The sequence below is a fragment of the Helicoverpa zea genome, chromosome 17 (assembly GCF_022581195.2).
Source record: "Helicoverpa zea isolate HzStark_Cry1AcR chromosome 17, ilHelZeax1.1, whole genome shotgun sequence".
Classification (NCBI taxonomy): domain Eukaryota; kingdom Metazoa; phylum Arthropoda; class Insecta; order Lepidoptera; family Noctuidae; genus Helicoverpa; species Helicoverpa zea.
In genome coordinates, this window is record NC_061468.1 from 11,836,207 (window position 1) to 11,860,207 (window position 24,001).

The 24,001-nt window shown below is 38.3% G+C and overlaps 2 protein-coding genes across 2 annotated transcripts; one reads left to right on the forward strand and one right to left on the reverse strand.

The window, feature by feature from the left end:
* Positions 1–3,143: 3,143 nt before the first annotated feature.
* LOC124638018 (juvenile hormone esterase-like) lies at positions 3,144–7,605 on the reverse strand. The gene is made up of 4 exons (XM_047174790.1): positions 7,454–7,605; positions 6,109–6,587; positions 4,539–5,818; positions 3,144–4,102 (listed from the first exon to the last, which is right to left on the reverse strand). Exons 2-4 carry the CDS (start codon positions 6,286–6,288, stop codon positions 3,934–3,936), a joined length of 1,629 nt encoding a protein of 542 aa, XP_047030746.1. The 5' UTR covers positions 6,289–6,587; positions 7,454–7,605; the 3' UTR covers positions 3,144–3,933.
* A 4,954-nt stretch (positions 7,606–12,559) lies between these two features.
* Positions 12,560–22,764, forward strand: LOC124638016 (cholinesterase 2-like). Its single transcript, XM_047174788.1, has 4 exons — positions 12,560–12,737; positions 19,580–19,966; positions 20,328–21,604; positions 22,202–22,764. Exons 2-4 carry the CDS (start codon positions 19,772–19,774, stop codon positions 22,434–22,436), a joined length of 1,707 nt encoding a protein of 568 aa, XP_047030744.1. The 5' UTR covers positions 12,560–12,737; positions 19,580–19,771; the 3' UTR covers positions 22,437–22,764.
* The last annotated feature ends 1,237 nt before the right edge of the window (positions 22,765–24,001 follow it).

The window sequence follows — 24,001 nt, forward strand, 5'->3', positions numbered from 1 at the left end:
CTCCTGTAAGTTATGCGGTCCTAGTACACGGTGGGCAGTTCCATGGACACTCGTTGATTGGTATATTACTCATCTGATTTATGCGATCCTGGTATTTTGGTTTTGGCCGTGCGTTGTGTGACGCCGTTGAAATCGCGATTTTATTAATAGCGTCTTGCCATAATCGGAAAAAAAACATAACCAACATAAATAAAAAAAAACGTAATACAATATTGTACAGCTTATCTTGTTGACAGTACTTTTTACAAAATAAAGTACGGATGACCAATTGGGACTAAGCAAAATAAAATATTTTATTGAATGACAAACTGGGACACGTTTTTTATGGATGCCAAATCACTAAAATGACGAATCGGGCATAACTCATTTCTTCAGATAACTCTATTTTGAAAACTACTAAACTTTTGGTGAAAATATATTGTGGGTGTAATAATCTATAATACATATTAGACACTAATGCAGAATAAAATTGAGCCATAAATATTTATAAAGACTTTTCTTTTTGCTCAACAACTATAGTTCGGCCATTCAGAGAATGCGTTCCTGACACGTCGCGATTGAACTGACGACGTAACTTTGCAATGGCGTTGCAGTTACGATAAAAATATTTTTGCTGGTTGTTTACCGTTTTAACAATTGAGGAGCATTAAAACAACATTATTATATCAATAATCAATGAATGTAGTTACGTCGTCAGTTCAATCGCGACGTGTCAGGAACGCATTCTCTGAATGGCCGAACTATAGGTACATAGTCACGATGACCTTTTACTTGGCCAGTACATGGTTTATCCCGGTTTAGCCATTGTTTTGTCCCGGTCATCGCGGCCTCGAGTCCGTGTTTGTGCCTCGCCTCGAGGCAAAAGGCACGGTCCATCGGAAACGCGATATCTTTACATTGTGTACCAAAGGAGTTAGATCCTGTTCAAAATGGACACGGTTGCGGAAATACCGGGGATTTTCTATTTTGTCCTATAGGCGATGTTATCTTTAGTGTCTGTTAGTCTTTTTATTGCCATTTTTTAAATAATAGTATTAGTTAATGTAACAATTACTCTACTCTAATTACCTAATTACTCATAAGATAAAATAAATCATTAGTCTACCTACTATCTATAATCGTACAATCCCATGGGTACCTACGTCATTGACTTGCCTATAAATAAGTAAATAAAATAAAAATCGTTTATTCGTGCCTATGCCTATAACTTCTAACCCCAATTGGAAATTGTTCTAACATAATTTTGGGCATAAAATACAAGTACCCATAATATTATAGGCCAATGGGAAACGTAAAACCTTACTTTCAATTCGTCCAGCACTTGCAATCTAAAAAGTTAAAGTTATTATAATTCTTACTTACATCATAAAACCTTTCTAAAAATTAAATTTGGTACCTACCTCTATAGGCAAGCCATGTTTGCATGGTGCTTCACTTGCAGATAGTTCTAGCATCCCAGCTTTTAGAGAAATATCTCAACCTCAAAGTATTTGTTTACGTGTCAGGCAAGTCGTTATAAAAACATCGAGTAGTTATGACTAGCTGTAAAAATACTTGGACTTTACACCCGTTTGACCAATGACTTGCGATTAACCTGGACAAAGTCCAATACTTATGCATTTAAAATCATTTAAAAAGTTATCTTTATTAGTTCGGTCTAAAGTTCAATAGGATATGTATAAGGTAACGATGACTTGGTGCAACGGTAAAAGTATAGATCTAACCTTCAAATACAGGTTGAAAAATGAAGATAGCTCACCACTTTTAGCCGACTTCCCAAAAAGGGGGAAGTTCACTGTTCGGACTTGTATTTTTTTCTTTCCGTTTGAAGTAATCGTAGCTTCTCAATTGCCTCTGTGAACATATGTACGTCGCACGTGGAACTGAAACTGAAATACATAACTTTCAGCTTTCAGGTATTTTTAAGTTCATCGATTTTTCGTCAGTTACATATGAAATCCGAGCCTATATCTGTACATTTCGTATAATCCGTTCCCAGGTGTTTTAGAACCAGCTGGCTCACCCCACCTGCTGTGGCTGAAATAAAGCTAGCCGCACACTACCAGTCGTCGATATACTATTAGTGGGCCGTTTTGGCGGCGGCCGGCGAAATATGTCGGTGTGCGCTCGCCCGATAACACAGGATTATGGTAAATAGTACTCGCTGCTCGGATTATGGGTATTTTTGGGGATACGCAGTATTTTAAGGTTATTTTTTCCGCAGATAGTGGCTTTTTCCTAGTCGGCTGTATGGTACTTTACAAATGGGCTTGGATACTTTGTTGCCGGTTTCTAGTGCTCCATAATTGTATGTAAGGTTGTCTTTATAATAGTTTTTTTTTCATAATAGATATTTCTCAGAAATTTGCTAACTTATATACTTCCAACGTTGACGCGTTGACTTCTAAAACTTTTACAAGACCTAAATGATTTACTACAAAAAATCATGTTCCAAATCAATGTCCATTCTGCCCGTCACTTTCATCGCGAAAGTAGACCCATTTAGACAAGCTTTATCGCAATTTTTCTGGCAAACCCAAATAAGTTCCAAATGAGGCCGCGTTTCATAAACTTACTAAACAAGTTTCGTATTTTCTTAACAAATTTTGTTCAGTAAACGTTTTGAAAGACTAAATGACGAGTCTCAGAAGTAGTGAAAGGCACTCGATAATCTCGGCTACGTGTGGAGTGAGCACTGAAGTCCTCAGATCTCAGGCAATCCCAGATTACGACTGGCATAAAGCCACCAAATTCCCATTAACTTTTTTAAAAAGGTTTCTCATTTAATAGCAAACAATAGCAAACACGGCGATGTGTCTGCGGGACGATTTTCGCCTATTTACAGAGCAGCTTACCGCGGGGGACCGAAAGGGCCCAAGATTAAGCCGGATAGTTTCACAAACATTCATTCATTCGGCCAGCCCCATTCAAGCGAGCTTTAATAAGAGACCGACACGGTAAGCGGCTTACTTTCTCAAATACCGGAAATTTAGTTTCTGTTGGTAGGAACGTCGCTACGTACGGCTTTAAGATTGCCGATTACCAAGTCTCTAATGCTACACGTTTTATGTTTCGCTTTTAAAGGCGCTCGATTCGCTTTCAGCCGGGATTAATGCACAAACAAAGAGAGTATTAAAACACAGTTTATCGGCAAACGATTTTAATTTTAAAACCCGTTTACTAAACAATGGAGTTGCATCAAAATGTTAATAGAGCTAACTCGATGAGAGTCCCTTAATGGACTTCCAAAATTAATGAAAGCCCAGACGTTCGCTGAAGAAATTCGCAACGCATCGGTGAGTCCTCATTCCGGCAGTAAAATAAATAATTCCTGGTCGGGGAATGTTCAAAGTTCCAGTTGGTCGAGCCCCGGAAGGTCCTGGCTGTCCTAATTAGGGGATGCACTCGAGTGCCCCCTAGTTTACGAGCCGAGGTCAATACGTAGAGGCCGGAGTTAGCCAAATGACGGTAGTTCGCATCGTTGCTGGAGCTAATTCAACACTATGAGTCCAACTAATCATCTTTCGCTCACGTTTCTTTTACTTTCGTCGCTTTTCTATTCGAAGTTTCCTTTCAATAGATAGAGGATATGTAGTTTGGATAAAAGATTGGTGATTTGCAATACAAATAGAGCTAATTAGCTAAATAACAGCGTTTACTGAACCCAATATTTTGACATCATTATTTCTAACTAATTATTTCACAACCAATGTAAATACACTATTTTCAAACACATGCTCTTCGTTATTCAACCCACCTTCAGTTACACTAACATTATGATAATTTGTTCTTTACTTGACTTTGATATCCAACAGTTAACAATTATAAAGTTCACCATTAAAATGCTTTAAGACTCTGACTCGGTGACCAAAACTCTGATAAAAAAACCTATAATAAATTAAAATTTTGCTAGTTCTAGTGTAAGGCTGGTCATTATCTTTTCCTTCTGAACTTGGAGTACAGTTCTCTCAAGTACTTGAGTCTGTCGTTGTACCAGAGAGGGGCGGTGGAAAACTCAGCGTCGATCACCAGAGACGTTGGTGATGAGCTGTTGGTCCTCGCCCACTTTACTGGTGAACTGGAGCCCGCTGGTGTTGGGTCCCTGGAAACAAGAATATTTATTTAAATATTGCTAGGAAAGCATGGAAGTCAGGAGCGACAATTTTACACATTCTAGGTAATAGTCAATATTTGGGATATACATCTCACAATTTTCGAATAATCTGGCATCTATTCTATAAAACAGTCCGTTATCTAAATAGTGATTAAAAAGTGTATCATTACTAGATTATATCGAAGAATGCAGGTTATCCTCCTAGAGATAAAGTAATGATTAGTCATGTTTGACAATTATGAACTACTTAATTGTTGATAATTTCATAGCAGATAATTAAAACTAGGTGCAATTTGCACATTATCTTTTTATCTCTAACGTTCACCTGCAATGTATTATTTTCCTTTATAACAGTTTACTTACTCAACTGCAAGACTATATCTAAAATCGAATTTGAAAAAGAACCATGTAAATGTAAATTTACCCATATTTAGCGAAGTTTGTCCAGAGTGTCGACACTCGCTCTATCATCTTGTTTTCGAAGTTAGAGAATATGAAATGCTGCGAGAACATGTAGAACACGTCATCAGCATGCGTCGCCCCCTCCACCCCTCGCAGCCTGCTCGGCATGAACATCTTTGGGATGTTCCGCCACCCTGAGTACTGGAACTTGTAATTGTAAACTGGCTGATCCGAACTCTTCAAAATCATCTCCGTCTCAACCAATGAAGGAAAAACCAATGTTGGCTCTCCGTACCATTTCGATATCTTCACCACAGAGTCCATGGAAATTTCTTCTCCACCCATGTATAGATGCTCTAGCTCTTTAGCTACCTCGCGTTTAGTTTTTGGGTCAAGAATTTCCAAATTCTTTGGCAAAGATTTCTCGAACTTGATAATAGGTATCATGGTGTCATTGTCCATGTTTAATATCAGTAGACCCTCTTCATTGTTGGTGCCTATAATCATAGGAACTTTGTTATATTCTCCCCTAGTGAGAAGATCATATGGGTAGTCTGTTAGGAAGGGCTCCACGCCTTCTATTGGCTTTTCGGTACATGGTGTATACAATATTTCAGAAGTAAGGATGTTACCTTCTGCTCTAGGTACTCTGGTCAGAATGAGCTCCTGGTTAGACTTTGTCATGAAGTACTTGTACAATTCATGAGGATCTTGTGACTCATGCAACATGACCTTGGCTAACAAACTTGCTAAGAACACGGGTCTGAACTGATAAGCCCACGGAGCGAGAGCTGATCCACTTTGAGTAATAGCTTTATGGAAAAGTCCTTTTGACATTGGAGAGTAAAGGTGGAAGGAGACGGATGCAGCACCAGCACTCTCACCGAATATCGTGACATTATCAGGATCTCCTCCAAACTTCCTTATATTCCTCTGAATCCATCTCAGAGCAGCGACCTGGTCTTTCATAGCTGCGTTTCCAGGATTTTCTTTGATGCGAAGGCAAAGAAAGCCTTGTATGTTAAGTCTGTAGTTGATGGTGACTAGGATAACTCCTTTGGTTACTAAATGGTTGGGGCCGTAGAGTAGCATGCTGCCGGAGCCCTTGAAGTACCCTCCTCCATGGATGAAGGTCATGACGGGCAGCTTGTCGCCGGGGACAGCGTCTAAGGGTGTGTACACATTGAGGATGAGGCAGTCGGTGCCGCCGACAGTCCAAGTGTCTGCTACACTCTGCATGCATCTCACATTTTCGTTGACTGCTTCGAAGGTTCTCTCCCATGTTGGTTCCGGCCCTGGATCCTAAAATAGTCATATTTGAGAGTTTCTGAATGAAGTATTCGCCAAAATAACTCTATATCGGAGCAATACTTTTCTCAACATCTATTGCCAAACACATTTCGGACTTTGTATTGCTAAACTTTATCATTTATGTACTTTAAACTTGTTAGTCTTGTTTTGTTAGTTCTCATAAAAATATTCATTTATTTAAATCTAGTTATACTAAGTTTTTACGCTAATTTCATTGCCATAGGTCATCACATTAATATTTATATATGAGAAAAATATTTCAAAATATAATTAAAACTTACTTGAAACCGATGAGGAACAGTCGCATAAGGTATGGCGAGGTAGTTCCTATGTGAGCCATCGGGGCTGATGGAGCCTCTCACGGGGCCATTGCTTATCTGAAGAACGTCAGTTGGTTGTCGCACCAGGCGGGCAGCCCATAGCGACCACAGCACCAGCCACTTCACACTGATCACAGACATCACTAGCCTTGTCACTTAAAAGTATACTTTAACACGTATCACATAAGACACATTTTCGAACGTTCTTTCACGAGCCAGCAATTGTCTGTTCTGCACAAATTCTGTGTGACAACTGAAAGCAATTGTTCACGTTTAGTTATGATTGGACCTTCGGCCTTTGGATGCTAGTTATCTCTGATAATGAGACGGTCACAACTCTACACAGCTGGTTGATAGCGTATCGAGGTGTTGTCGTTATCTACCTCAGACAGTCACTCGTTCCTCTAGTGACGACACCCGCTGACATATAGTTCGCCATCCTGAGAAAGAATACATTTTATTAATTTATTTACCTACGCTTCTTTAAACAATTGCGGGAAAAGGTAAATGAAATAATACATCATGAAATAGAGCTACAAAATGAAGTTAAATTCAAACGAACAAGATTATAATGAGGATATAAACAATTTAGACATGGCTACATAATATGCAAATCGTTAAAAATCTGAGAATTGCTGAACCACAGGAAGGGAAGCGCACTAAGTACTGATACTTCTAAAAATAAATGTAGAATACCTTACTAAGAAAAGTCCGTGATAATAAAATTCAACATAATACAGGTAATACGATCACTATAGAAAAGTAATTGACGAGTTGAACGACGCGAGGGAAATCTATTTGGACGTAGTAATCGCATCAATAATATATCGTGCGGGATCGATATGTCAAGGGAACGCTCGCAAATCACACAGGTACCGATCGACAACACACTGGATACGGAATATTGAAATTGGTAAACAGTTTTGGTCAAATATTTTAAGAGGTCAAAGTTCGATCGCCAAGGTGAAAAAAATTTAACCTGTAGTTTTTTTATCAATTCATGGCTAGCAACTTGATTAACTATGTTCATGCAATAAATATTTTATATTTCTTATCTAATGTAGTACAAAAAATACGTATGTATTTTTTTATGGAACATCTAATCTCTGAAACCACTAATCCAGATTAGAAATTACAGCACAATACCCGTCAAGTAACAACCTGTTGTAGAATCTAATACACAGTATACAGTACACAAAATATGCAGTTACTAAGACACCTAAAATCCATTCCTAAATCACTCTAGAAGTCGGGCAACAATCATAGTATGTAAACAGAACCACGTGACAGAAACCAAAATACTAACACTTATCTAGTTTTGTATTATCCAAGGTCACCACGCACTTTTACACTATAGTCTCAAGGTTACACATACGACAATTTATTCACATCACTACGTATTTGCTCATTTATTTTTTCGAAACATTAACTAAGAATACGTCCGTAAAGTACGCTGTTCGTACGCGCTTTAATCGTGAGTCAATGCTATTGTGTTACTGTTAAACCAATTATACGGTAATCATACTGAATATCTAGAAAAAATAATTCAATGAAACATTGTTGAACATGTACTTAGTTTTCTGTAGTTTTACTTTTCATTCATTCATCGTTGTATAACTTTATTGAATAATAGTTATTTGTTATACAAGAGTGCCAAGTTACTTTTTAACCGCGGGCTCAAAACAAAATGGCGCGCACATATGAGTATCAAATTAAAAAGAAGTACCTATTAAAGTTCAATTATTTAAAAACTCAGTTTAAAAATGAAACGAGGTTAAAAATCTATATAAAAACAATAATAAAAATTACTTAATTAATTGGATAATTATTTTAAACAGTATTTTATTTGCTTAATATGTTATTTGTGAAGACGCTGGATGCAGGTCGCTTCCAACAGGTATCTGTGGAGATCAAAGGGGGAGGCCTATGTTCAGCAGTGGACGTCCTATGGCTGAGATGATGATGATGATGATGTATTTGTTTGAAAAGTCTTATCAAGATTGTCACAAATGGAGTATTGCACACGATGTTCTAAATTCAAATCACTTTGCCGCTCTAGAGGATAAAAACGGCTTTTGCGCTCAGATATCAAAGGGTAAAACTACTCTTTCCGAGATGGTGGGATGAAAAAGTTATTTATTTGGGATGTCGCATTGAGGAAGAGTACCTCAGTCAAAACTTGAACTTTGAGCTACCTTAATTTTATAATAATAACCATTAATTGGGTTAAATAACGGTCAGCCATAGTTTTCCTGATAAAACTGGTTAGTTTCTGATATAAACTTTCCCGCTATGCCTAGTCATCACAGATAGACATGTTACAGCTATTTCTGAAATCAATCTGATTTCCAAATTTCTAATTCCACATTAAAGTAAGTATTTTTTTTTCGTATTTTTTTTTTATAAATAGGTATATTAGATATTAAGCTATGTTCTATTCATACCGTAACTTTATTTAAGTAAACAATTTTCTATGTACATATTATTAAACAGTTACTTATACCCCGCATGTATTTAAATGGCCTATTTCAAAATATATATTTTCAATTCAAAAAAATCAAAATCAAAATCAAATTGTTTTTATTTCAAATAGGCCTTTGCAGGCTCCTATGAAACGTCAAATTAATTAATTGCACGGTTCCAAAAAGTTGGTCTCATGGAGAAGAGCCGGCAATTATATCTGCCACATGCTCCACTATCTAACAGTCTATCTATACAGTATTTATATAAATGGACGACACGGATTAGATAACCGTTATCTTTGTTATCAGAATAACGTAATATGTAGTAAATTATAAAATTAAAATATTGTTATTAATCTTGTAACACAATTTCTTAGTTGATCTGTTGCACAACAATATTATTGCACATTACGTCTAAATAATCATTTTTTATTAAAAACTTACAAGCATAAGTTTACTTATAGATAAGGTCAAATGTGACTAAATCTCCATATCCTCATATTTAGCAAACAAGTTAGAATTGGTTTTATTTTAGTTTTTTGCGATAAGTTATCGCAGCTCATTACAGCAAAGATGATGATGATGATGATGTCCTCCCAGACGTGTCCGTCGACGGCGACACCCTGTCAATTCCCGGCAATCTGTCTTCGCTCATGGACCCGGTAGTGACTTGCGAACCCGAATTTGTTCCTCCAGGAACAGAGGAGGAGGAGGGAAAGGAGTCCTCCAGGTTGCCGAAAACTATTTTCTATTCGGAAATCAGTTTGGGTAAACGACAAGCTGGAGGACAATATTTACGTTACAGGGATTACAGCAAAGACGTAGTTAAGCAAAATCAGTCTTACTTATAAACGTGAATTAAATAATAAGTTATACTTAAGGCAGGCCTCTGTCACTCGACGTACTTGCGCGCGATAAATGCCTACCGCTCGCTGGGTTACCGGTAGCCCCACGCGGCTCAGGGCTTTCAACAGTCACACGCGCCGCGCGCGCTCTAATATTATTATTTTATTTCATGGCATGTTATGCTGTTGGTTTTTATTAGGTTTTTTAAGCTACCTCACAAACTGATGGATTATTTTGAGTTGTGTTGGTTTATATGCTACTATTGTAAGATTTAGAAACATTTTATATGTACAGTTATCGGCACGGATATCGGGCCATGACCTTCACCTGCGCAGAAGCGATTTACTGCCTTATTGCCTTATGCGTACGGGTGCGCAAAGCGATCCCCACTCTTCCGCCGAGAGCCCAATATCCGTGCCGGTATCTGTATGAACTTATCTAGTAATTCTATTTTTTTTTTATATAAATTAATACATTTCTACTTTATGATTTTAACAACAGAGATCATTAGGTACTTATTTTACTTTAGATACCTACTTAGTTATATGAACTGTATTGTGAGTTTTGTAGCTCAAAACACATCTCGAGTGTAAGTAGGTATAGTTCCAACTTAATGACAACTCGGAACATTACGCGTGTCGCTACGCAGAAACCAATTTTAGGTATGTATCATATCAACACACTCGACGGAGTTGTACCATATGGGGTATGGCACTTGTGCTCGAAAAATAGTTGGAAACCGACTTTGATTTTGACGAAAGCTTTACTTAAGTACTTACCTATGCTTACGTATTAGGTAATATTTAGTTAGTAATATATACCCATACTCCATTTTAGTAGGCAATACAATAGTTAACTAAAGAAAAATATTCTTGATATTACTTTTTATTTAAAAACTCAGTTTTAAAAATGGCTCTCTTAAAATAAGCGTAACTTTGTTTTCCTACTTAAATATTAATAAATTGTAAGAAGCAACCCTAAGCACGGCCACGGCATGGTTGCGGTGACTGAACTGTGCGCTATCGCATTGGAATAACAATCAAGCGCTCGAGCTTTTAAGGTTCATTTTATAACGCAGATAGGAATTTGTAGGTAGTTGGGGAACTTGTAGGTGCTTATAACAGTAGGTATGGACTTTTTTGTATGGAGTGATTTATCTGTTACGTAGTAACTATTATATAATCTGTGCTTAAGGGGTGTGTAAGAAAAAATCTTACTTATAAACGTGGCTGAAATAAATCATTTTCTTAGCAATGTCTTAAATGAGCTGTCAAATTAAGTAGCCTCACACCCTTGTTTAACCCGCTAATTAGCAAAATGGCTGGATTCTTACCAGCTGATTTTTCATTTCCGGTTTATTGACAGCTCAACTTTTTACATTGCCATTACACAACGTTTTCATGACAAATATTTTTTTAAGCTACCAACATTCCGGTAGTGTTGAGAAATTAGTATGTTTTTATGTCATTATATGTTCATTACTTAAGACATGCTTAAGCAACGTTTATAGGTCAAAATAATGTAATCACTACTTAAGGCTTTAAGTAGTAATTAGTTAAAACAATGATTAGAAGATGATTAATTGATTTTTATAAGTAAGGCTGTAAATGATTATAACAAGATATCACACAATTATCAAGTATTTTTCTAGGTCATTAGATCCCGCTATCATATGCATAGGTATATAATGGCAAACTAAAATAACAGCAAAACTATGTACCTAAATTGATCCTACAAAATAAGAAAAATATTGAAGCTGTACCAGTTTGCCAAGAAGAGTTCACTATCTTATATTATTTGATTAAATTCATTCAAATCAAACATAGGAATCCCTAAAACCCTAGGTACCTACCTACTGAAAACTTAATACATACCAAAATTCATAAAACATTTGTTAGTTGATCATACAACGTTAAACATGTTTTAGCTGGTACATTCTTGTAATATCACAATTCACGAGGAAACTGCGACATGAATGGGCCGTGAAGCCTCCGTAGGTGCGAGGTGCTAGGGTACCTGAGTTCACCGCCCATTATATCTGTAATGTACGTATGATATTGTTAGGAGACAGAAATAATTAAATACAACAAGCGTAGCAAACCTAAAAATACATAACATAGTAAAAGTAATCTTTATTGTATTGACTGTGTTGGTTACAGGTGCTAGGTACATAGTTACAGTACAACAATCAGCCCGTTTGGGCATACAATAATTAAAGCCCATGCGGGCAGCTATATTGTTATTTATTACATTTAACAAATTAAATAAATTACAATTTATCATTAAATCTAGAAATTTTGTTATTATTATAATTTATGACATACATTCTAATTACTTATTTTCTAAGAAATCCTTAATTGTATAATAACATTTTTCTGCCAACCATTGTTTTAGTTTTATTTTAAACAATCGTAGTGTAAGTTGTCTGATAGTTTGGGGTATTCTATTATATATTTTTACACACATAAACATAAATGAACTTGGTCAAGAGGAAAATTCCTAAATGAATCGAAGGGGTTGCAAATTCCACACGTTTTCCCGTAAAATGCTCCCTAAGGTCTTTTTAGTCCTTTCAATTTCGTCGACTTTCCAAAAAAGAATGTAGTTCTTAATTAGACCGTTTACCTAAACATCCGATGATGGAAACCCTGACAAATTTTACCCCTGATACTATTATTTACCCATGTAGGTATGAGCGTTGCCGTCGTGGCGAAAAAGTTGCCATAATTGTGACCTGTATGTATCAAGTGTAATTTTCACTTCGATTCGAACCCGAACGTTCGTGATTTTTTTCACACTTAAGAGGTATTTGACCTGCTAAGTACAAAGTACAAACTTATATTTTTTATGGTTTCTATGTTTAAATAACAACAGTTACAAATTGTTTTTCTATATAGCTTTTCGATGGTCATTTGGAATTCAATAGTTGCAATTATTTCACTCTTGGTTATTCTCGGAGGTGGGTTTAAAGTTCAGAGATAGATATTTAATTCATTTAAATTAAGAGTAATCAAAAAATCCCCGAACAAAACCACAAGCAACGGGTTCCAGTTCGATTTATTATATATTGATCGTGTCACTTAAGTAGATGTAGTTAAATAGACGGTAGACGCACGCGCATTCAAGAGACGAACAGACGCGCGAACGTACGCGACGTCTCGGTAGTAAAGTAACTATCTCCTTTTACTTTACTAGCTCCTTTTTAATTATATAAAAACATGTGTAAATATTAATCAGTTCAGTGTTAGTCATATATAAGGTTTTTACAAAAGTGACAGTCATGTAAGTAAACGCACGGCTGTTCCCAATATTCAACTTCAGAAAAGTGAAATTCAATTCTGTAGAATTTTGGCAACATCTGTAAATAGCTATAATTTTTTTATTTTGGTTTAATACCTATGATGTCATGGTGACTGTTGTCTAGTAATGTGATTTTCATCTTTTTACGTGTAAGACTCGTGAACCTAGTGAGGTCAATGGTTTGCCGCTGCTCGTTCTACAAAGTAAACAATATTATACTCCGGTAGAAGAAAACTTAAACAAGGGTATCCCTTTTGACAAAAAAATTGTAGGACCCTTTGGAAAATGAAGAGAATATGTAGACTATAGAGGAATAATATTAAAAAAAATATCCCGCACTTAACGATCCTAAATCAAACGAAAACGAGTCAAATAAATGGACTTTGACCGTAATAGATATTTCTAGAATACATAACCAGATTGAGGACGACTGTCAGTCGTTCCGTGTAAGATACAAAAACTGCTGATTCTCGCCACAGAGTGTCTTTGGTTAGCACGTGTGCCTAGAATTTTCAGCCGTTTTAAGTGTTTTGGTGAACTTTTGTGACTTAGTTTTGTGTTTGTGTGTTGTCCTTGTGTTTGTCTCCAGTGGTGTACTGTTATTTCGGTAACTTACTAGTTGTTTATAAGCATAATGGATCAAAATAAACCTCCCGATCCCGATCCTCCCGACATCTCTGCATATGCTCCTCTTTCCCCCAACTATCCGCTATCCCAACTCGCTGATGTTGCTTGCAGCATCGCGGACTCCCAGACCCCATCAACCTCGTATACCAGGAAACGCTCCGGAGATGATGCTAACATTAGCGTGTCAACCCCGCCATCCAAACAACAAAGGAACCTAGTTGGCCGCAGCAGGTACTCAGCTACTGATAAGGCACCTTTTATCGTTCATGTCTCTCGATTGGAGCCCCAGCCTAACGCCGGTACCTCTCTACACCCTGTTACTTTCGGAATATTCCTACAAAAACATAATATTACTAACGTTGTCCGTGATGGTGTTAAAAAAGTTGGTAGGAACCGTGTGTCTGTAGAGTTTAAATCCCCTCAGGATGCAAACTCATTTATTATCAACAGCATTTTACATAAGAACTGCTATGTTGCCTCAATCCCCACTTTTAATATAACTAGGATGGGAGTTGTGACTGGTGTTCCCACAGATTTAAATGAAGAGGAAGCCCAAAAATACTTACAGGTCCCTTCAGGTTGTGGTGAAATCCTGAAAGTTCGTCGCATAAGCAGGAAAGTAGTTATAGATGGAGTAACTGAATTCAAGGCAACAGAGACATGTGTACTTACCTTTGATGGCCAAGTATTGCCTCAAAGAGTTTTTTGCTGTTACACTTCCCTTCCAGTTCAGCAATATGTTTATCCCACCATCCAGTGCCGTAAGTGCTGCAGGTTTGGTCATGTGGAACTAGTGTGTCGGTCCAAGCCTCGCTGCAGTAAGTGCGGCCATGATCACCCTGGTGATGGTTGCAGCACTTCTGAGGCGGAGGCATTCTGTGTGCTCTGCTCAGGGAATCATTTTGCAAATAGCAAGTCATGCCCGGAGTTGGGTAGACAGAAGGCCATTAAGACGGTTATGGCTGAGAAGTCCCTTTCATATGCTGAAGCTAGCAAATCTGTCCCACTTGCTTCTCGCAATTATGCGAATGCTGCAAAAGCAGTTCCCGCCCCCACTCAGTCATACCGCAAAACTGTTTTCCTTAAGCCAAGGACCCATGCCCCTCTATCTCCCTCTTATGATAAAGCTGCCCATCAGCAAATTATTAACTCCCCTGCACCTTCACAGCCTGATGGCTGCGCTCTGAATAACCCATTCATTGATAGTAATGTTTCCTCAATAATAGATATACTTATTAAACTTCTATCTACAATCCTATCCACCAATAATACCCAATTACCGTCCAACGTTGCCTACCAATTAACTAACCTTTTATCAAATATTAGAAATGGCGCCTCGCCAAGTATTCCTTCAATGGAATGTGAGGAGCGTGTGGCATAAAAAGCACGACCTCATATTCCTCCTCAACAAATTCAAGCCTCTGGCTTGCTCTGTAGCTGAGACTTGGCTCACCCCGAGTCTCAGTTTTAATATACCACTATTTAATATTCTCAGATGTGACAGATCTGATGGCTATGGAGGGTCGGCTCTCCTTGTTAATAATCGTGTCCCCCTCTCCACCTTGTCCCTTCCGGTTCTGGATGGTGATATGAATATAGTTGCGTGTAGAATTGAGGGTATCACTGTTTTATCGGTGTATATTTCCCATCCTCAGCGTAGGTTTTTAACCACCATTAGGGACATTTTGAATAGCATAGTAGGACCTGTGCTCGTCATGGGTGACTTCAACTGTCACCACTTTAGATGGGGCTCCAATCGTTGTGATTCGTTTGGGGAAGGTTTAGTAGAAATCTTGGATGATTTAGACCTTTGCATCTTAAATGATGGTAGCCCTACTCGTAGATCCCTTCCAGGACAGCAAAAGAGTTGTGTAGACCTCACATTCTGTTCAGTTGAGTTGGCGGCATCAATTCATTGGGAATGTACTACTCTGACGCATGGTAGCGACCATTTCCCCATTGTTGTAACTTTAATTAATAAAACTTATTTAGAGAAAACTTCTCCTCCACTATTGAAGTACAACTTGTCCAAACCTGATTGGTCGAAGTTTGCATCTTTACTGGAGGGGAAAATTAGTACGCTTCCAAATTTAAATTCAAGTTTCCAAGATTCTTCTGGTCACTGCCATGCTAAGAGCTGCTACGATGGCTTTATCTCGGCCATTACCTCAAGCGCAGACTCTACCTTTCCGTTGCGCAACTGTGCCAGAAATAAAATCCCGTCACCCCCGTGGTGGGATCAAGAATGCACATCGGTTATTAAAGAACGAAAAGAGGCCGAAAAACAGTACAATGATGCGATGAATAGCGTCAATCTTATACGGTACAGACGAGTGTTAGCTCAATCTCGACGGCTTCTTCGCAAGAAGAAACGTCGCGGTTGGGTTAAGTTTTGCACTTCTCTATCCCCTTCCACTCCTATTTCAGCAGTTTGGAAGAGCATTAATCGTTTCAGGCGAGGCTGCTCCCCATCTATCTCTTCCCCTATCTCGAGACAAACTGCTGAATCCTTTTTCGACAAAATTGCTCCAGCCTATGTTCCTTCTTCCTCAGAACTTCTGCTCCCGTCTGTAAATATTTTGGACGATCCTATGAATGAACCATTTTCGTTGGAGGAACTTGATGCGGTGTTACGTCATGTTAGGGATTCCGCCCCAGGCATAGACGGCATACCGTACTCATTTGCAGTTCATTTTGGTTTTGAAGCAAAAAAGTATTTTTTAGGAATATTAAATTATTGTTATCAATTTGGTTGGGTTCCCGAACAGTGGAAAGCTCAGATAGTAATTCCCCTTTTGAAGCCCGGCAAGACTGCTGATGATCCGAATGGCCTTAGACCAATTGCTTTGTCCTCAGTGTTGGCCAAGATATTGGAACATTTAATTAAAAATAGACTTGAGTGGTTGGTGGAGTCTAGGGATTTACTGCCGAGCCATCAGTTTGGCTTTAGAAAGGGGCTTAGCACCATGGACAGTGTGGCAATTTTGGTTACTGATATCCGTACAGCCTTTTCCAAAAATGAATCTGCTGTAGCCACTTTCCTTGACATCTCTTCCGCATACGACAGCGTCCTTCTTCCAGTTCTCAGGCAAAAATTGCAACAGCTGAGGATTCCGGGTAAGATGGTACAATGTATATGCGCACTCCTCATGTCTCGCTCTTTGATGCTCAGAGTGCAGGGGGAGGTATTTGAGGTGAGACAGACGTGGAAGGGCCTTCCCCAAGGCTCAGTTCTGAGCCCACTACTATACAACCTGTATACAGCAGACATTGGCTCCTGCCTTAATTGTGACTGCCACCTTCTACAATACGCGGACGACCTAGTGTTGTATGTAGTAAATTCATCTATTGCGGACGCTGCCTCATCTCTCTGTCTCTCCCTGGACTCTCTGCACACATGGCTTTTGAACCATGGTCTCACGTTATCCGCCCCAAAAAGCTCGGTAGTGATTTTTTCCCGAAAACTACTGATCCCTCAGGTCTCAGTTAACATTCAAGGACAAGATATTCCCATAAATAATAAAACAAAATTTTTAGGCGTTTTCTTAGATTCAAAATTATCCGGGATTCACCACTTTAACTATTTGATCCAAAGATGCGAAAGAGCAATCTCCATCTTAAAAGCTCTCGCTGGTGTCTGGTGGGGGGCCCATCCCTTCACTATGAAACTGGTCTACAATGCCTTAGTCCGCAGTATCCTGGACTATGGGTCACACTTGGTGATTCCAAGCAACAAAGGTGCCTTGGCCGGTTTAGATAGGATTCAATCTCAATGCCTTCGAATCATCTCAGGTTGCATGAAGTCGTCGCCTATTAACGCCTTGCAGGTCGAATGCGCGGAACCTCCTCTAGCCCTGAGACGTCAGTACCTTGCTTCCCGTTTCCTATCCAGGGTTATTCCCAAGTCGTCCCACCCCCTCATCCCAAAACTCAGAGAGCTTGACACTCTTTGTCACAGCTCCAAATATTGGGAACACAAAGAAATCCCCCTATTCCTAAAAGCATACCGGTTTTTTCAAAATTTAGAATCCCCCATTGCTCCATATCCCAGACTTCCTCTATTTAATTACCCCTATGAAGTACTTTGCTTCACCCCTAAAATATTCTATAACATTGGCATATCCAAAAACTCCCCATCGGCAAATTCGGCCTTTAATGCGGTTTTGGGTGAACGATGGATTGGGTTTCAAAAGTTCTTCACGGATGCTTCCAAATCAAATGGTGGCTGTACTGGAGCCGCGGTTTACTATCAGAACTCTAAAATAATTTTGAAATTCAAATGTCCGAAGGAGTCTTCTGTATTTACAGGCGAGTGTGTGGCACTATTGGAAGCTTGTCGTTTTATAGAGTCCCATGAGATTAGCTATGGAGTTATCTTTACTGACTCCCTTAGCTGTCTCCAAGCCCTATCCCAGAATCCCTTTAGAACTAAACTCCATTTTCCTATTGTCCTGGATATTAAAAAGTCCCTTTTCTCCTGCACTAGGCAAGAGAAAGAAGTTCACTTAGTCTGGATTCCTAGCCATTGCGGTATAGCGGGCAATGAATGTGCCGATGCATTGGCCAAAGATGCGTGTTCATCTGAGTCTGCTGACCTTGTACACTTCTCCCTTCAAGGGCATGACCTGCTAAACCTCCCTAAATTGAGTCTTGAGACCTCGTGGCAGGAATGCTGGAACATCTCCAGCAAAAAGAAGGGTAGCTCTTATTTCGCCATTCAACCGGTTGTAAAACCAAAACCGTGGTTTTCAAAATTTAAAAAATACCCTAAAAGGGTAATTTCAGTCCTGTGCAGAATACGGTTAGGTCACTGTTGTACACCGGTCTTTCTGCGCAAAATTCGGGTGCAGGATTCATCCCTCTGCGAGTGTGGACTGGATGAGGGTACCCTGGACCATATATTTTTTGACTGTCCTAACAACTCATCCTTTGATTTATATGGTCGTCTCCAAAAACTTAAAATTCCTCTCCCTACTAATTTCCGTTCCCTCTTATCCCACTCCTGTCCAGAACTGCTCCAGATGCTGTTGATGTTTATACATCAAAACAATATTAAATTATAAACTGTGGCCTATATTTAGGCCTCAGTTTGTATGGTTGTGGTATATGTATGTTATGTGTTACTAACATTTTCTTGTTATTTTTATATATGTAAATGTATTTCTGTTTGTTTCAGTGCCGTCCTACTAACACATTAAGTTACACAAGATCGGCCATAGCTCCGTCTTAAATCAATATATAATTATTATTTTTATTTTTTTTTTCATTAAAAGCACTACTTGCTTGTCATCCCACTTGTCATTGGCAGAATCGTCGAATTGACATCGACACGGATTGCCATATCCAAAAATAGAATAGAATAGAATACAAAAACTGCTGCTTCAGGCTAAACTGCAAGCGAACACTACATAGTAGGAAAAAAGTTGAAGATGTAGTTCTTACGGGAGATAATGCAGTACTTCATTTTTGTAACTGAATACTAAGATAGATACACGTACAAAGGCCAAGTCAAAAATAGCAGTGTTCCATTGTTTTTTATTAAAGAATCAGCTCTATATTTTCCAGAAAAATAAACTGGTTGCTAGATGTCACAAACCGGTTCAAAATAAAAGACCCAAGACCGACCGAGAATATCACATGGAAAACCCTATCCAAATAGGTCTGGAAATCAACCATGATGCTGACTATTAAAATAGCTAAACAACCCGTTTATGTAGGTTGAACTGGTTCATGCAAACGTTAATAATACTGTTTAGTATGTATTAAAAAAAATAACACATATAATTGTACTTTAGATCGCAATGTTCAATGGCTCTGCTTGATCGATCTTACAAAAATGTCTCCATAGAACAAATACCTGGAAATAATTAAATACTTGATAGACGCGAGTAACGCGCAGTTACTGTTGATTGGTTACAATTAAATAATTGTCGTTTACCCTATTGACTTAGTTGTGGATACTTCTTTCATTCTTGGTACTGGTATCTGCTTGAACACTCGTGGGGTAGTTTATTGTTGAAGGCTGCAGCTGAAGTAACTCATCCACAAAACTTTAAAATACAAGGCGAACTATTTGTCAGCAGTCAGATAATATCCCTCTTTTATACTATACGTAATGTTCACATACACGTGCACAGCCACATTCAAAACTTTGTTTTAAATTATTATCATAATAATTTTTATATGTTTTATTTCAGATCAGAACAACAAACTGTTATTATAATTGCACAAAATTGTTGGGACAAACATCCAAACATTAACGCCAAAACGCGCAGGTATCCTTGGCCACGTATTCAAACTAGCAATTAACTATATTAAAATCACTGCTGATGCAATTGATAAAAATTCAAAGTTTGATGATAAAGTAAAAGCAACAGAATCATTTGAAAATGAAGAACTGTTGGAAGTCGATGATGAGCTTGAAGCTGCTGGTGCTGATCTCGCTATGCATACCTCCTCTGATGACACATCCGGCGGCACCTGTGCAGCTGACGGGTGGTCAGGCTCAGGGATCAGTGTCTGTAGACGGGTCACACTTGCAATACCTCGGCATACCCTATGCTACTGTTACGCACAGATTCCAAGTAAGTTTGTCAATTATGTCTGTATGGTATACTCAATACTCATAGTATTTTCTGCCCAGCCGGTAATTTCACAGCCTTAATTATCATTGAAAGTCCGTAAATGGTAGCGGGTACTCAATAATGGGTAATTTAAGTGCTAATAGAAGATGTTTCTAATTACTAATTCAAACTTTCCAGGAAGCTGAACCGAATCCAACATGGGACGTTTTAATGAAATGTCACAGTCAGTCATAACTGTTATCGCATGTCCTTAAGTGTTTACGGGTTCAATTAATAATTCAAGTTATAATGACAAATGGTCTTCTTTACTGTGCTCAAAGATAATTCTCAATTAATGCATAAAATATTATCAACTTTCCAGGCAGCTGAACCGAATCCAACATGGGACGGCGTGTTCAACGCTCGCAATGAACACATCAGGTGCAAGCAGCGCTTCATGGGCTCCCGCATCCTCGGCGAGGAGGACTGCCTCACCCTCAACGTATACACTCCTAAGGAGACCAGCGATTCCCCGCTGCCCGTCATGGTCTTCATCCATGGAGGGGGCTTCAGAGACGGCTCTGGATCCCCCTTCGCCTACGGACCCAAGTTCCTCGTCAAACATGGAGTTATCCTGGTTACCCTCAACTACAGAGTCGAAGTCTTAGGATTCCTCTGCCTGGGCATTAAGGAGGCACCCGGCAATGTTGGTATGAAAGACCAAGTCGAAGCTCTAAAGTGGGTGCAGAACAATATAAGAGCATTCGGTGGAGACCCCGACAATGTAACTATTTTTGGAGAAAGTGCAGGAGCCGCTTCAGTCAGTTTTCACTTACTGTCTCCGATGTCTAAGGGTTTGTTTCACAGAGCGGTCATGCAGAGTGGATCCGCTCTGGCACACTGGGCTTTGCAGTTTGAACCTTTGACCATAGCGAGCCGTCTCGCCGAACAAATGGGATATTCCACAGAAGACCCTATTGAAATCTACAATGTATTCGCTAACATGACAGCTGAGGATCTGCTGTCCCACCGTGTGCCTCGTAAGAAAGGTGACATCTATAGCTCAGAGATTATATTTGTGCCCTGCATTGAAAAGAAGATACATAATGTAGAACGATTCTTGACTGACAGCCCTTATAATCTGATTACGAAGGGTAAATATAACAAGGTTCCAGTAATTATTGGATTTAACAACGAAGAAGGTTACTACTTCACTGGCAGAGAAAATGAGACTACTTTGGCTAACGCGAACTTCTATGATGCGCTGCCACGAGACCTCATGTTCCCTACAGATGAGGAAAAGATGAAGACAGCTAAAATGTTCGACCAGCTGTATATGAATGGTGAAAAAATTACTGAAAAAAAAGATTCCCTTAGGAAGTTCTCACGTTTCGAAGGTGATGCGATCGTTATTTACCCTGTGGTGGCTACTATGGAGTTGTTCTTGCGTACGTTGAATAAGCCGGTGTTTGCTTACAAGTTCCAATACGATGGCTTTTTGAACTACGCTAAGATGGCGTTTGGTTTCCGCGGCTCCCCGGGCGCTACACACGGAGACGAATTATTTTATTTGTTCAGTTCTCTGGCCTTGCCTCCCAACTTGGAGCTCAAGTTCATAAACAAATTCACTGAAATGTGGACCAATTTTGCCAAGTACAGGTAATTTTTAAAAACTTGTTTCCGCTTTTGCGACACATTTTTCTGCAATTAATGGTTTAGTTTGCCAGAATATTTCATATTTAATCTTGACAAAATTAGGCTTATATTGAAAACTAATTCAATTGGGATTCATATTTAAATAGGCTAAAGAGCCTACACAATCACATTTGCTCAGTTAAAGAATTGAGCAAATGTGATTGCGAATAATTCCCATAATTCCCATTCGTAACGGACGTCAACCCATATAACTTTACCTCAAAGTCCATGCCATTTTACACTCTGCTAATTAGAAGGCAAGCTTTGAATTTTATAACACAAAATAAAACAACAATAGTGCCACAACGGAATTCTTTTAACACTACAAATTTAATTTGGCGCTAGATGAAAAGTTTTCATATGCACACAGCAAACATTTATTATGTATTAAACTATTCACAAATTGAAGCAACGAGATGAACGAGTGAATGAATTAAACCTCGTTGCAGAATGAAATAATAAATGCAATGTTATGCAAGATTTGATGATACAATAATTTAAGAATTGCCACTTGCTCGACCGAAATCAAATTAATTGAATTCCCTTTTTGTTATGTTCCAGCAACCCCACGCCACCATCATCGTCAATCTTGCCACAATGGGAGTCAGCAGCGCTCCCGGAGCCCAAGCTGATGGTGATAGACGAGGACATGTCCATGGCGCCGATATGGAAGGACAACACCCATGCTCTGCAGTTGTGGAACACCACTTATGCAAAGTATAGGAAAACGATGCCAGAAAAGCACGTTCTTCTTAGTATTAAGAAAACTTTACAGTTAACCATAGGAAAATCATAACTGAGATAAATATCAGAGACAATTTTTACTAATATTCATAACCAATGTTCATTATAAGTTGATATAACAGTGATCGTTTTGACATTATTTGTTGGTTACTCCATATTGGCCAATAACTTAACCGTGAGTCACAAAAAATCGTGCAGAAATAAATGACGTAGGCAAAAGAGTTCTGACGTCAATAAACGTAAACTATTGAGTGCTACTGGTAATGTTTTTGAAAACTCCTGAAATGCCTAATAATATTGAATTGCTTGTTCTGAAGTTGCAATGTGTATATTGTACAAATTGTTAAGTTGAAAACTGAATAAAGTTGATAATAATACAATCGGAACATATTTTATTTAGCACCTTCCTGATACCTACTATGTAATAAGTTCTGTACATGACATTTCACATACATACCCCAGCATATCATAGGTAGTTGGGCAATAGTTAAGCAGATAAAATATTGCACTGTTGTAAACAGGTAAACTCGTAGTCCAAAAACAAATACATTATCCCTCTTATTATAAAAACTGCCGCAAGTAGTGGTTTAAACCAGACTGAAGACGTCTTGGTTTGTTACGGTACTAACGATAGTCTTTACATCCTTATTACAAAACGTAGACTAAGAGAAGACTATTTCGTACTTCGATTTGTCTGTGGTTCAAATAATATCCACAGATTATAAGCAACAAATATTTAAATCATTCGTTCAATCATTCCGAATTATATGCGCCGTTCCTTTTTACATTATTTTATTAAGTGCATTTTAATGAAAAATAAATAACTATGATGATAAAACAAATATCTATGCGATTGAAAATATTACGTTTTATTATTTAAAGGTAATTTTATATTTATAGTATCTTTTAACGATATACACGATCCAATTATTCTCTTTTGAACAACTATCGAGTTTGCGCGTATAACGGAACGTCAGCGCGCGTATCCGAGTTATGTTTTGTTTTTAGGTTAGGAATAACTTGGATTATTTTCATCCCGATTTAGATGATTAAATAAGACATTGTGCATCTAATTAGAACCTCTTCAAAATTAAATGCACAATAACTTATAAGTACACAGTATATCGTGTGCATTAAATTACCAAAAAAAGGAAACAACATAAAAGTAGAAAACTATCTTTTATTCTGATGTCTATTTATACAGTCAAACGCACTGATACATGTCGGAAACACAATCACACAATCTTGTTCCAAATCTTCTTCGTATTATTTCGAAAAACGTAAATCGATATTTATATCCGTCAGGTAATTTGAAGAGATTTTCTCGATGACGCACTCTGTTGGGTCCCCGGACACTCTCAATAGTATTCTAACACATCCAAGTATTCCAAATCACACATATTTATATCCACTTTCGTTTTTTTCATCACAAAACAAATAACCTCGAAAGTAAATAATGTCGGAATTTGACGTTTGTCGACTAAGTACTGCAGTTAAACTAGGGGGCTCGATGGTTTATCTTTTGTACTACAGATAGTAATAGGACTTGCGATAAACTGCGTTTTGTAATAACGTTTTTTCAAGGTCGTACTTAAAGCTGGATTAAAGGTAGTACAA